The sequence below is a fragment of the Pinus tabuliformis genome, chromosome 6 (assembly GCF_031772625.1).
Source record: "Pinus tabuliformis cultivar Carrire ecotype Pingquan chromosome 6, CPIR1, whole genome shotgun sequence".
NCBI classification, from domain to species: Eukaryota; Viridiplantae; Streptophyta; class Pinopsida; order Pinales; family Pinaceae; genus Pinus; species Pinus tabuliformis.
In genome coordinates this window covers 309,022,856-309,038,306 of record NC_142292.1, presented here as the reverse complement: position 1 = coordinate 309,038,306, position 15,451 = coordinate 309,022,856, and the positions used below count along the sequence as shown (strand labels likewise).

The window sequence follows — 15,451 nt, the reverse complement described above, 5'->3', positions numbered from 1 at the left end:
TGGAAGATGTACTTGGAAGAAAAGTTGAGATCTGCGCAAATGCAGAAGGGAGAACGTGTCGATCCATTCCTCAAGAAGCTGAAGGAGACCCGTGATGAGTCGTCAGTTGTGGGGCATACACCTCAAGATTCAGAGTTATTGAGACTGGCTCTAAATTCTGTTTCGGATGAATGGCAAGTCTTTGTCCAGAGTATCCTGGGCAGAGCAGCATTGCCAAATTTGGATGAGATGTGAGTAGCTCTAAAACAAGAAGAGTTGAGGTCAAACATGACGGAAGCAGCAACAACAGTGGGTCAAAGCCCAAAGTAGAGGAAGAGGATAATGTAAACCTTGCATCGAAGGGGCAACAGGGGCAATAGAGACAAAAGAAGGATGTCTCCAAGGTGAAGTGTTTCAGATGTGGCGAGATGGGCCACTTTGCAGCCCAATGTCCTTTGAAGAAAAAGGATAAGGATGAGAAGCATGATCCTAAGGTTGTAGCCACAGATCGAACAGGAAGAGGAGTTTGCCATGACAGTTAAGATACCTCTAGGGGGAGGTGGGTTGATATAGAACTATAGTTCGATAGAGCTACAGATGGGTAAGATCCTTGAGGAGCCCACCTCTTGGATCATCACCTTGCTGCAGGAGCCCATGATTAGCAGTAGTGGGATGGAGGAGTTTTTCAGTGGTGCCATGGAGTGTTGGAGCGACAGATGAAAAAGTTAGCAGCGCCATAACTTGAGCAGTGTAGGGCAGAGAGGCAGCAGTGCGTGGAGGCACAGTGCAGAGCTTCAGAAGATAGCATGGGATTAGCAACAGTGAGGCTTTCAACACCGAGGTGTATCCACTGGATACTTGTCTAGTTTTGGGTGTTTTCAGTTGCTTCTCTCACCAACTTAGTTGCAGTACGGATGCAATGTTAGTAGTGGCAGTGCTAACAACATAGAAAATGCAACGTTTGAGAGGGAGCTGTAGCACAGATGTAGCATTGGCATTGGTAGTGTCAAAGGTAGCAGTACTGTTACAGCAGAAGCACAGTAGTTGGTAGACAACATGTTAGACATCAACAGCGCAGAGGACGATGCTTTAGAGTCAGAGCAGTATGCAACAATAGTATATTGCTAAAGCACATTCCTTGCTAAGAGGGAGTGTTGATTTGGGGTAGCATCGGATGTGCCTTAGAGCTCAAATTTTGCAAGGAGGATTGGGCACATGCATTCCAAAGAACCTAGAAATTGTTTTGGGAAATTCCACTCAGAAACGATTTTATTAAAATAATTAATATTTTTAATGGAGTTCCTAATCTAAACTTAGGAAAATTAAAATATTAATGGGTATTAATCTAATTGTGGGTGAATCTTCTAGATAAAGACGAAGATCAAGTCAAATCGATCTGAGTCTTTGATTAGGAGTTAATCTAGGCCGTTGGTTGTCCAACAGGAAGATATAAGAAGGGGCTTGAGGGTCATTTGGATGAGAAAATCGATTTTCTAAAGTGAGAAGTTCTCAGGAGGAAAATCGATTGAGGAGATCTTGCAGTAGAGGGGCAGTGAGAATTCAGAAGAAGGAATTTCCAGAGAGTACCAGGTAGAGGGAGAACAAAAAGACGTCCAGAGGAAGGCTAACGCTAGCCCATGCATAGGCAATGCAGTCCTTAAGGGATGTTGAGTTCCTACTAAGGGAAGTCGAAACTCAGTTGTCGGAAGCCAGAGTGTGAGCCTGGGAGGCAGAAGGTCGATTTCTCAGCCAGCAAAGGATCTAGAGGAGAGGCAGCATAATACCGAGGAGGGGTGACATAGAAACTGCACAGGGTGATGCAGTTCTACACAGAGGCCACGCAGAGGGTGACGTACAGCCTCTAGAGCAGCAGGAGCAGTCACTGAATCTCCAGTGACATGGTGAGATCATTTCACCAGTCTTGTGTTCAGTATTATCTCTGTATCAGATTGCTAGTTGAGCATCCTAGAATTGTATTCAAAATTTCTCCTGCATAATAATAAAACTCTCAGAGCTGCTGCACTGGTTTTCCCGCATTGGGTTTTTTTGGGGACTATTTGTCCAAAAATAACTGTGTCCTATGTGTTGTATTTTTCTTTCTTGCTCAGTATTTTGTTTCCGCATATATGTCAATTAAAGTGAAGGTTGCAGATGTATTTGTTTCGATATTTACCGTAGAAAACAATAAATAACTTGCATGAATTAACAAGTAGGAGAAGTAACATAATTTTGCTGCAGTAGTGATTCCAACATAGGAATTTTCACAAATAAGGGGTTAACCAAGGACCCTATTAGGTGGTTTCAACCTTTAAAGGGGGTGGCATGTCCATAGTACATCCTTTAAGAGGTTGGTGGCAAGTGATATAATAATGGAATGGAGTGGGAAATCATGGGAATCATACAAACCACATGTCAAGGTGCATGGGCAGTTATAATAAGGGAAGCCCACACCTGGGTATGTGAGTGTAGGAGGGAGCAAGTCGTGGTACATGAGTAACCTTGACCTTTGTCTTTTCCACCTGTTTTCATATGCCTTTTGCCTTTTATTGATTTTTCTTCGTAATTGCTCAGGGCTTCAGGGGATGGAGAGCATGATGTGTAATACATAGCAGTGGATACCCCCTTGAGGTGGGGCAGTTCATCGCCCACCAAGGGTCGGGACAATCATAGGTTCCTTAATGTTGAAGGGGGCTCATCTAGGGCCCATAAGAACCAGGGTGGTGGCCATGAATAAGGAGTAGAGCTCATGTTTGGCTTTTGCCCACGTGCTAAATTTGTATGTCGCGGCCATATTTTGCATTTTGTGGTACATTTCCTGTTGAGAGTGGCCAAATTATGATTTTTACTTTCTTTTTAGTTGCATCAACCTCTGGTGCATCGTTTCAGGCCCGACCCAAGGTGTGGACAAGGGGAGGGTGAGGCTAACCCTATGTGGACCTAGTGGACACTTGTCGATTCATATGGGAAAAGAGATGAATGAGGCTCAAATAATTGGAGAGGGAGTAATGTAGTTGGTATCGGGAAGCGGGACCACGCAACCAAAATCGAGATTTCCCATGTAGTGCCAACACTAAAGCGAATGGCCAGTAAAGTAGATCCCACAAGACTAGGACACAAGGGTAACCACGAAATCGGGAAATGGAGACAAGAATACAAACCTAACTCACTCTTTCTACCGAATCCTCCCACCAATTCATGCCCGAGAGTCCCCATGATAAGTAAGGAAAAGCACTCAACTATACTAATGAAAAGCCATACCTTTGGGGTTGGGAGGCCTACCTTCAAACATACATTCATAATAGATGGGCGAGGAACCACATGGCTGGCTCAGATGGCAGAGAAAATGGCACATCGAGCTATCTGGGGGCTGCAAGGGGCCGTTGGCTGCCCATTGAGGACAATCTAGGAGAAAATGTTTCTCCCATATATGCTACCCACAGGTGGTGGGTAACAGTCCCACTGGAATAGGGCTAAAGATTAACCGTTCAAGTAAGGTGAGAGAATAGATTTACAGTCAAGATCGGTCAATCATCCAGATCACCTTTTATCCATACCAAATGCATGAAACATTAACTAAAAGCAGTTGATTGAAAAGTTATCAAAGTCTTTGCTGATTGGTTGCCCATCTTTATTTAAGAGCAATGCGAGATGGTGAGAGCTGCAATGATTGGTGCAAATGGTGGAGGAGTTGGCATATCATCATCATCGAGTGGAGGAGCTGACATATCATCATCATCAAACTATTGTGTAGGGTTGCTGGCTAGCTAGCTTCTCGAAATAGGAGAAAAGTTTTCTCCTAGGGGGTTACCCATTTTGGTGGTGTTGACCACTGGAGTGGCACCTGAATATTTTTGAAGACTCCATGCCCAAGGATGTACCAAAGGCTTCTTGCACCATCAGAGATCACCATGTCACCAGAGTTTTTCAACTCTATTTCTTCTTCTATTGTACCCAGATTCCACAAGCCCTATGAGAATGATGTAAATTGATGCCAATATGATGAGTTTGAGTCATGTAACAGGCCTAGGTAACTTGGAAACTTGTCATCAAGTGGGTTTACGCTGGGAGGTTTTTTTCACTTGGTTAATTATCATTTTCCTCAGAGAATTTAACAATTAAGTGAGTTTTTTCCTCCAAGCATACCCCCAAAGCCAGAGTACAGCTTGATGGTGAGGCCTTGGGTGAATCCTAGTGTCTAGAGCAATGTTACATTAATCGTTATCGGGATTAAATTGACGTGGGGAAAAAATCAGAAAAAATTGGGAAATAGTCGTTTGGTACAAAAATGTTCATTTTTTTTCAATTTTTTTAATATCTAAACCATCTACAACATAAAATAAATACATTGACACATAAATATGATAAAAAAACTAATATATAAGATGTTTAATATCATTTCTAGCGCTAAAATCACACATAACATTGAATCATGTCTTGAATAGTAAGTCCTGACTCCTGAGTCCCAACTCAGCCTCAAAATATCAACAAAAAATATGATAATGTATTTCATCATGTCATAATGTCATATACAATAAAATGAAAGTCTAATCCTATTGATTTCCTCTGCCCCTCTTGCGAGAAAATGCCACAGCTTTCCCTTTCCCTCTAGATGTAGATGTCGGTGCCCGTGCTAGTGGAGATGGCAGTGGAGTCTGATGTGCTCTAGAAGTTGAAGAACTAGAAGTAGGAGCTATAGGAGGTAGACCATGTCCTCTATTGGTGGCAGTGGTAGCCCTGGCAGGCGGTGTCACCTCCTCCTCCTGTTCCTCCTCCTCCTCCTCCTCCTCCACCTGCTCCTCCTCCTCCTCCTCCACCTGCTCCTCCTCCTCCTCCCCCTCCACTACATCCTGCACTAACCAATCATCAGCAGACTCCATGAGAGGCCTCTCGGCCTCAACCCTCCATGCAGCAGTGGTGTCAATCCCATCCAATGAGATGGCATCCACATCAGGTGTCCTCTCAAGTTGCCTCACCCACAAATGAAGATTGTAGTAGATGTAGACCATGTCATTAAGTCGCTGGGACTCCAACCTATACAAAGATCATGAAATAATAATTAATAATTAAAAAAAAAATATTGTTTAATAAATTCAAAAATTTATTTGGAAATTTGCAATATTTTAAATATTTAAGTGTTAACCTGTTGCGCTTCTTGTTGTGTATTTTTTCAAATACACTCCAGTTGCGCTCACATCCTGAGGAGCTGCATGTTTGGCTGAGGATGCGAATGGCAAGCTTTTGCAGAAGGGGTACCCTGCCACCATACATTTTCCACCATGCATCTACAATAAAATTACAAATAAAATTTTAAATAAACATAAGAAAAAAATGGAATTTGAAGAGACAATGAAATTTGAAACAAAGTTACAAATTAAAAAATACCTGGCATTTTAATCGTCCTACCAGTGATAGCCATCTCAAAGCCAAATGTGCCACCTGCCATCCTATATGTCTCAATTTGTTTAGAGATCTCTTGTTGCAGGAAATGTAGGGCAAGGGGGTGTTTCCATACGGAAATGGGTACGTAACGCTGAAACGCGTATGGTACAGCCCTGAAACGCGTTTCAGGCCGTACTGCCATGTTTCATGAACTGAAACGTGGCAAGTACGGCCTAAAACACGTTTCAGGGCCGTACAACTCATGTTTCAGCTTTTTACTTGTGTTTTTTTAAATTTTAAATTTTAATTTGTTTTCTAATTTATTTTTAGGTTATCCTAGTGACTTCTAGTTGCTTTTAGATGCCTGTCTAAAGTTATAAAAGTGAACTTTTGCCCTAGTGTTGATATGCAGTTCATGGTAATCTCCTTTATTTTTCATTTTCATCCTTTTACTTAAATTTTTAACATTACCATGAAATGACTCAGGGTGTTTGAGAGTGGTTTCGCCCTCATTGGATTTCATATGGAGAAAGTAGAATTGTAGATCTCACTCAAAATCCAGCAGACTTATCTGTTTTTCAGGATTTCAGGATTGGGGGGATTGCAATGTTTCCATTGGATTTTATCATGTACTAGGGTATGGAACTTGTATTTAATCAAGAGAACCAAGCCCTCTATGCAGGGGAGACTCCCAATAATGAAGAGCATGTAGGGTACTAGGGTATGAAGACTCCCAATCAAGCATGAGACAAGAAATTAGAAATTTTTTGTGGCTGATTTTGGATATTTCTATTTTCATTATGTGATCATTCATGAGTAAATGTGATTGAAATTTAGAGACTTATAGTTTATGCATTGACAATTGACAATTTTATCATAATGTAATAAATTAAAATGTATCATATATGCTTTTATGATTGCACATATTTCTTAAATGTCCTAATATTAAAATATATATATATATATATATATATATATGTGTGTGTGTGTGTGTATGTATGTATGTATGTATTCGTGTTTCCCCGTTTCCAAAATTTGGAGAGGTCGCGTTTCGTATCGCATCCCGTTTCGGAAACTCGTATCCGTTTCCCCATTTCGTGAAACCTAGGAGAAACCACACCTGAGAAGTCATGGTGCCATTGAAGGTGTCATGGGGTTAGGATAGTTCTATTGTGATGGATGGCTAGACAGATTGCCAGAGTCATACATTGTTGAACATTATTGTCTCTTTCATATCCAGTCCATATTTTCCAAAGATTGAAATTTTTAAATATACAAATCACATTTTTTTCTTGTGTTCACTTCATATCTAGATTATATTCTATTGTATTCAGTTAAATCTCTAAACCTGTTTTCTCTTACCTGTTTTGACCTAAGTTTGGAAATTCAATAAGCCACTAAAAATTTTACTTGTATTTGCTTGCAGGTAGCTACATATTTTTCCTTCTTGGGCATGTACACAAAGTGGATTCTATTTCCAGCTGCGTTGGGGATACTTTTCCATTCTGTAAATTTTGGGTAAGTTCATTATCTCCTGTGTTTTTATTTCAAGTCGTGCATATATATGTTTCCTGAGTCCATCTATATTTTAATTTCATGAAAATTCTGTTACTTGTCTTATTTCCATTTCACAGGTCTTGGCAGTTGGCTGTGCTCCCCATCTTTTCCATACTAGCTGTCTCATGGGCTGTTCTATTTTTACAGTTTTGGAAGCGCCAGAATGCTGCACTACAGGCCAGGTTAAATTTGCTCATTCTTGTCAAACTTATCTTGAATGTTAAGATACTATATCCAGTTTATGGACACATTGCTGACATTGAATATTACATCCAAGATATGTATTACATTACATTCATGTTATAAATGCTAGATCCGTTAAGCCAACTAGTCTAAGGGAAATTACATTCCAAGAGTATGTGGTCACATGGAGGAATGAGAGTGCTGGCAGGAGAATGTAAAATCTGTTGGAAAACACCATGATAAACCAAATAATTTCACAAATAATGCAGAAGAAAGAAAATTACAAAAATATATGATGGTGTATTGAAAAAGAGTAATACATCATCTAAACCTCAATTCAACCAAGAGGAGAGCACTCCAGGAAAATGGAATTGTCCAAACAATGGGGCACCAGATCCCCTACATAGGATCCATGTGAAAACATGGTTACTCCAAACCATGGGGAGTAAGAACTAAGTGAAGGTTACGTATCCCACCAAAATTATAACCTAAAAACAGGGAGTCTCTACTGTTTAGGTAGTCTTTTTCAGAATAGTGATATTGGGCTGTCTTAAACACCCGTAGGAGTCTTTTTCTCAAAATGAAAAAAGTCTCATTTTTATTATAGGAGTACTCATATATAACAGTTATATGGGGGAATACTATTCAAAGTTATCAATTTATAATGATAATCAGTCTGGTCACTCAAGTCTCCCAAGAAAGTCAATAAGATCAAGATTAATGTCTGCAAAGTCTACGTAGAACAGCTGACCCCGTCATTCCATGTGTCCAAATGAGGGGTGGTTTATATAAAGAAGCTTCACCTCAGTGATATGTTCTTAGAATAAATATCTAACTCTAGGGAGATAGAGCCCTTCTATGATGCTCTATGTGCAGTGTACCTGGTATTACTTGTGCAACATTTTTTGCTAGCTGTTCCATTTCAATGTTGAACTCTCTCTATATATATGCAAAGGAGATATGTTGAAACTCATGGCTTTTTTCTCTTACTTTTCTGATGTGGTCATGATGAGCAATGTCTATCTCTGAATTAAATTCCATGAGCCAGTTTATGGTGATTTGTGAGTCTCTATATACTGCCAGGTTCCCAGATACCTGCTTCCCATGCTAAGTCTCTGTTTCACTGATGCTTAGTTTAAAAGATGACTTTCTACCCAATGAGCCACCTCCACCCCCACTAGGTCCTGGGTTTTCTTGATAAGCCTTGCACAACAACTCCTAATTATGTGATCAAATACACGAGGGTCTTTGGTGTAGGGTTGTTTTGCTTGCATTGGGTGGGGAGTGGATGGTGTGGGTTTCTGCTTGTGTTTATTTTATAGAAAATCCTGTATACATTTGTTGAGCTGCCTTCAAAAATACATTCGTTTCTTGCCAGTTAGATTAACCACAACAAATGCAAAACTTGACTCCTAGGCCCCTATTTTGAAGTGTCTTTAATATGATCTCCTGACCATTGAAGTGTCTTTCACCTCTCCCTTAGGCGTCTTTTATAATTTCTGTAGTGACAAAACACAATAACTAAAATCTGAAATACAGAAAGCCTGAAGGATTAATTTGTACTTACCTTAACTGCTGCTGGTTCTGCTACTGAACTGGTGATTCTGCTGCTGGTGATGCCGTGGCTATTTTGATCCAATCTCCGGGAAACCAATTCCTCCCAGCCAGACTGAGCAGATGGCTGCTCAACCCAGTAAGCTACTCGCAGAAGCTTACTGCCCCCGTGCCCAGAACCTCAGGCCGGCTAATGCTCTTCCACTGGTAATTCTTAGTCCTCTGGTCTGAACTCCTAATTTCAGCTCCTGCCCTCCATCTCCGTTTTTTCTCCCCCCTGATCGGTTCAGATTAGTGATTTATAATGGAAGGCTTGGCGGTGGCCACCCTCCTGCTTACGGCCACCGCTCTTCTCCCTCTTGACACGCCTCCGCATGCAATTAACTCTCAGATATTTCCCGGCAAGGTGTGCTCTGTTATAAATTTTTAGCAGGTTGGACGCGCCCCTTTAATGAACTTTGGTATATATATATTCTTTAGCACAGTTTAGATTTACGTTTATAAAGTTCATTTATGTTTTTATAACATTTCCTTTATATATGTTATAAAGTTCAATGATATATTTTATAACATTTCATTATATATGTTATAAAGTTCAATGATATATTTTATAAATTTATATTATAAAGTCTAATTATATATTTTATAAAATTTAATATATATATATATATATATATATATATATATTATAAAGTTTAAAATTTTATTAATGGATCATTTTAGATGGGTCGTTACATACATCCCCCCTTCTGAAAACTTCGTCCCGAAGTTAGAGCTTTAGGTTCAAGGTTTTAATGGACATGACCTTTTCTTTCCCGGTCCCCAAGCTATTCAAAATCATCCTATCCTCCCTAATCTCTTCTGCTCCCATCCTATCCGTCCTCTACTGGAGTATGCCATGGCATCAATTTTACTGACCTAACCATTCATAAACACTAAGGTGACAGCGTCGGTTAAACCGACCTGATTCCTAGTAGGCATCCGGCAGTCATCATCACACGTCTAGGGGAGCGTGACTCGCACAGTCCTCCCATGACTCCAGGGTTCGGAGGATAAACGGTGGGCAACACCTCCACCCCTCCCAGTAGAATTAGGGCTACTACCCTATCATAGAATCACTTTGAGCTTTAACTGATCTGAGGTTCTGTCATCACGTGGTCATCCTGGAAATTGGATCATTTATCTGCAATCATACACTTACCCATGCATTTGTAAAATGTGCATCAGCATATTCAAAATGACTCATGTATTATTTACATATGATACTACAGCATAACATAATTTGTCATATTCTATGCATGTAGTTTGACTTTTCTTTAGGATGTATTCACTTCCTGTCATCCATTTCAGTTGCTCATCCTTAACATGCATAAATAAAACAGATTTATATTGTTTCAATTTCTATCAGAAGTAAAATCATTTAACGGCCTTTAACCTTACCTTGACAACTATAATTTAGTAAAACGAACCACATATATCATTTTGGTATCCATGTACCAGCAGAAATTTAAACATATATTATGCCATAAGGTTTCATGTTTATCCATAATCATTCAAAATGTTTCCGTGTCTCTGACTGTAACGAAGTAAATATATACTAAACATATTGTAAAGTTCTTCAAAATGGACATAAATTATGGTATCTCTGACATATGTCCTCTGTATTTTCCCAAGTTGCTGATCCAGGACTATACTTGTCCCATTGGACCTTAACTTGGTCCACCAGACGGTTCCTCAACTGTCGAACTCTACGTTCCAGTATACGTAAAGGTTCGACCGTTATGACTCCCTCGTCCAATACCTGCAATTCTTTCCACTGGATGTTATGAGATAGATCAGCTACATAATGTCTTAATACAGAAACATGAAATACATTATGAATTCTATGCAGGTGGGGTGGCAGGGCAAGACGATAGGCAACAGGTCCTATTGTTGCGCGGATTGACACGACAACCCTCAGACCGGGGGCTGTCACTCTGATCCCCGGTCCCTCCGTTTAAGTCTGTCTCCCGCGGCTAAGGGGGGTAGACCCTGTGAGATGATGAAGACCAACTGTCGACCAGTTGGTTGGAAGACACGAGATACGATATGAAAAGCACTAGATGGATTTGATTAATTTAGCAGACCAATGCCTTAAGAGATTATGGTTAAGATGATTACTTATTAGATGATATAGAAACGTAAATCGTGAACAACAATCATTTGTCATAGAAAGGTATCAACTAAATCACATGACCAAAACGATATCCAGCAACTGAAAATTTTGAAGAGATAAATGCCTTAAAACACCACGAGAATCGTAAATCATTAACTAGATATCAATTTCGTATCTCGACTTGAAAATATAGATCTCAGCATGAAAGATATAACATGAAAACCACTGAATCTGGCAAAATAATTTTCCACGAAATTTTTATATTTTTTCGAATTTTTAAAAGAATTTTATTTATTTATTTATTTTTTATAAAATCTAAAAAATAATCTAAAACTAAACTATAAATAAAAAATTAAACTAAACCAAAAATCTTTTTATTTTATTTTTTATATTATAAAAATCTCAAAAAGAGAAAAATTAAAAAAAAAAACTAAAATCTAAAAATTTAAAAAATTTAAAATAAAAATTAAACCAAAGATTAAAAACTAAATAAATTTTTTTATTATTATTTCTTTTTCATTTTGAAACCAAACTAAAACAAAAATTAGAAAATCTAATTCAAATCTAATTAAGATCTAAATAAAAATGAATAAATTAAAATCTAAAACGTTATAAAATCGTAACTATACAAAACTCTTTTTATTTTATTTACACAAAATTATGCTAAGTTAAAGAAAAAAGAAACCAGCTAAAACTCTAAAAAAAAATACGATCAAAGTTTATTTAAATATGCGTGAACCCTTATGTATCATACAGCAAACATTCGATTTACCTGTGACTAAAACGTGAAAACCCTACGCCAGCGGATTTTGAACACGGTCGATAGCAAATAATGAAGCGAGTTTATACTTACCTGAGGTCTGAGCCGCAGATTACCTGGACAGTTTTTTGATAGCAGACGGCGGCTGGGCAGCAATCGATTTTGCAGGCGTGTAAGAATTTACCTGGACAGCTTCCGTTGCCTGATTAAAATGACGAAATCACATCAAAGCTCCTGAACCCTTTCCACCCTGAATAGCCACACTTGGACGCAGAAGAGAAACGGCGGCAGGAGGAAAATCGTTTTAAGCTTGCATCAATATACAGATCTATGAATCATGACGCCTGCTCAGACATCGCATGCAGAGAAAGCACATTCAACTAAGCACTGAAGAATTTCTGCTGAAAGATTTAGACTGGGTTCGGATTTTCTCTAGCCGTCAGCTGAAACTCGCATTCTAATGCTTATTACTCGAATTTCAAACCCCGTTATAACCTCTGAGCATCTAACAATTGCAGAAGATTGACGTGGTGGAATAGGCAGAACGAGAGTTACGCTGGCCCGTAAAAATTTTCTGATGAGTGGCGATGCAAGCCAGAACTCTGGCTTTTTTTTTTTTTTAAATTGCACGGATATATGAACGATGTGCTACAGGATGGCTCAAAAGCAAACTGGCCGGACAGTGTATGTCAAAGATATTTTTCCTTTCTCTGATGCCTGCCAAAAATGATGAAATCACCCAAAAAGAATAATATGTACATAAAACCAAAATCAAAACCCTAATGAAAGCTGCATAAAGCAAAAATATGAAACCCTAGATCAGCTAATTTAATGTACAGATTTGGCTCCTTAACAGCCAGATTCAACAATGAGCATAGGAATATTTTAAATAAATAAAGATTTCAAGTTTTTTCACTGTGAAGGACTTCAGAAAATCTCTCATGCAAATAAAAAAATAAAACTGAATGATAGACCCAGGATCAAATCCAACTGGGCTCAGCAAAAAATGCTTGCGGGAGTTGGCTGGTTCAGCCGAGAACTTCCCCGAACGCCCACAAAATTCCTTCAGAAAATGTTTTCTGCACAGCTCAAAACAACCATCAGTAAAGAGGGCAAAAATGCTGCTAGATCTCAGAAAGTAATGGAGATACCTGCCATTACTTCAGAAACCCTAACAACACTCAAACCCTAGCAAGTGAACAAGATACCTGTGCTCACAATACTCTACAAAAAGCTATTATTAACGGCTGAAAATAACATATGCAGAAAATTAAACAATCTCACAGCATTTCAAGAGAGTAACACCAGCAAGATATGGACCCCAAAGTCTTCTTTTATTAACCAGAAACAGATTTACAAGAGAGCTTCTTCAGTCTTAGACTCACAGATCAGATGATCTGAACTGACCCCTAGCACCCTACTTAAAGGAAATGACTCCAACGGCTAGTTCGAGTGATCCATGTCGAAATGATCTCGACCGTTGATGAAGATCAAGACATCTCTTGATCTCATCCGTCGATTTATTAAAAAATAATATTTTGCATGCATTCACTTAAAATATTATTATTTTATTAGTTAGGGTTTTTGCTTTATTTTTTTATTAATTTTTTATTTATTTTATTATTTTATTATTTTTATTCATTTTTTTAATTTTTTAATTCATTTTAAAATGGATCATCGAACTAAGCCTTCGGAAACATCACCTAGGACCTAGGACTTAGGACTCATGAGGGGATTTAAAACATTTTTCGACCCTCAAGACACATTACATCATGACTTTTACAAATTTACATCTTAAGGGGACAAACCCACTTAATACAGACCCTCACAAATCACCCAGTTCTGCGACACATTTATAATCTAGCAGATTTAACACACTAGGATTCTCCTAAAGTTCTAATGACAAAATCCATCCCGGCTTTGGGGTCAGGTCTGAAGGAAAACTCTGTCGATCATGGATCGGTGAGACGAAAAACCTTCCGGGACGTAGATTACCGCTAGAAAGTTAGGTCCACCTAGGCAATTTACATACACGACTCATATCTGCTAAGATTATTTACAATTAATTCATGCAGACTGGGTTTACAATCAAAATGATGAAACTGCTGATGACTGCAGGATGGCACGGATATGTCGATCAGGTGCTGCCCCTTTTTGCCAAGAAAAGGGTGGTGTACTGCATGGGTAGTTGACCAGTAGAGGTCAACATCTGGCTCTACTTGGGGACACGTTGCTGCTTGCAGGAATGTGAGAATCCAGAATCTGCATCCATACAACACAAAAATAAGTAGCGTCCGTCCAAAAATCATCATATACATTAAGCACAGGATAAATAAAAGCTCTTCATTTATTAACTATTCTAGAAATCAAATCTAATCATAAAACAGAAATAAAAATGCGGAAAAAACAAGGAGTAGGGTTAGAAATACGATACAAAGGATGCCTCATGGCATCAGATGTGTTCAATATAGTGTATACTGAGCATTTGCCTGCTTTCAGGCAAATCTGTCAGCTGCTTGTCGGATGTGCCATGTCCAATTCTGCATATGGTAGGACTTTTTCCTATCTGAAAATCAAGCTGCTCACGGCCGTCTGATGCATCAAATCTTCGTCTCATTTTCTTTCTCTTACGCTTTTTCTTTCTGGCAGGGTGAATTACTGATGACCTGGAACTTTCTGTTTCAAAACTATCAGATGAAGTATGCGTGATATACCCTTCTTTATCCTGCATCTGATCTTTATCATTCTTAGGTCTATCTGGATCACCTTCAGTTAACCATCTTTCATTCGAACCAATGACCTTCTCATAATAAGATGGAACTTGTTGTGACAAATGAGAAGGCTCCTGATCTATTGATGTCCCCTGGTTTCTGTTATCCTCTGACCATTGTTGAAACTTTTGAACCTGAATTTTAATGACATCCATCTGACTAAAGTGTTCAACCTTTAAATCACTGATTTGCCTGGCATGGTCTTCTTCCATATCTTTTATTACTTTATCGGTCTTTTCCTTTAAGTTCATCAAGAAATACTGTATAGAGTTTATTTCTTCTTTATGATTTGCTTGCATGGTGGCCAACTGATGATCCATAATTAATAACTTGTTTTGCATAGAATCAATTTCCCTATCATGATCAGCTTTGATGGTCGCCATATTTTCTTCTAAGCCTGACATCTTGCTTTGCATGAATCTAGTTTCTGTTTCATGATGGTCTCAATTTCTTTAGCATGCTGATTTTGCATAATCTCTATCTCCCTATTACGTTTTTCAAGGTGGGTGCACAAAGTTCTCACGTCATTGACATAATTAGTTTGATTAGCCTCCATATTTTTTACCAGCATCATTAGTTCTTGTATAATTTGCTTTTGCTCTTCCTTTTCATTGTCATTTGTCCCTAATTTATCATGAAGTTGGTCTGCGATATTTCCGGTGGATGACACATTCTGATCTTGAAAACTTTCTTCAACAGCTGGATTTTTTATAAGATTACTTTCTTTCTTTTGCACAATTTTAGAGGTAGAAGGCAAGCTGTTTGGACTATCATATCTATCTTTAAAAGCATTGAGAATGTCTTGTAAAGAAGTGAAAAAATCATTAGGAAAATTATTAAACCAATTCAAGGCATCACCCTCTAAAGAATGGACAAATAGACGCATCTTGAAATCTTCATGATTATATTGAGGAAGTCTACAATATATGATCATTACACAAGTAAACCTGTTTAAATGCTTTCTAACAGCGACCGAATCACCACCCGAGAACTTAAATAATTTAGAAATGGCCTCTTTCGGAAGATCATGGAGATTGTCAGTAAAATGACATGGTTTACATGAATAATCCATGATGAACAATAAGGGATGAAATGGATAATAGAACTAGATCT

At 38.6% G+C, this 15,451-nt stretch overlaps 1 protein-coding gene across 1 annotated transcript in view; it reads left to right on the top strand.

Moving 5' to 3' along the window:
• Window positions 1-15,451, top strand: part of LOC149258544 (anoctamin-like protein Os01g0706700) — a 301,245-nt gene that overhangs the window by 75,468 nt on the left and 210,326 nt on the right. Inside the window, exons 6-7 of the mRNA XM_089371991.1 lie at window positions 6,785-6,876; window positions 6,993-7,097. Of these exons, the coding sequence (XP_089228117.1) occupies window positions 6,785-6,876; window positions 6,993-7,097 (197 nt within the window). The remainder of the gene's footprint in view (window positions 1-6,784; window positions 6,877-6,992; window positions 7,098-15,451) is intronic.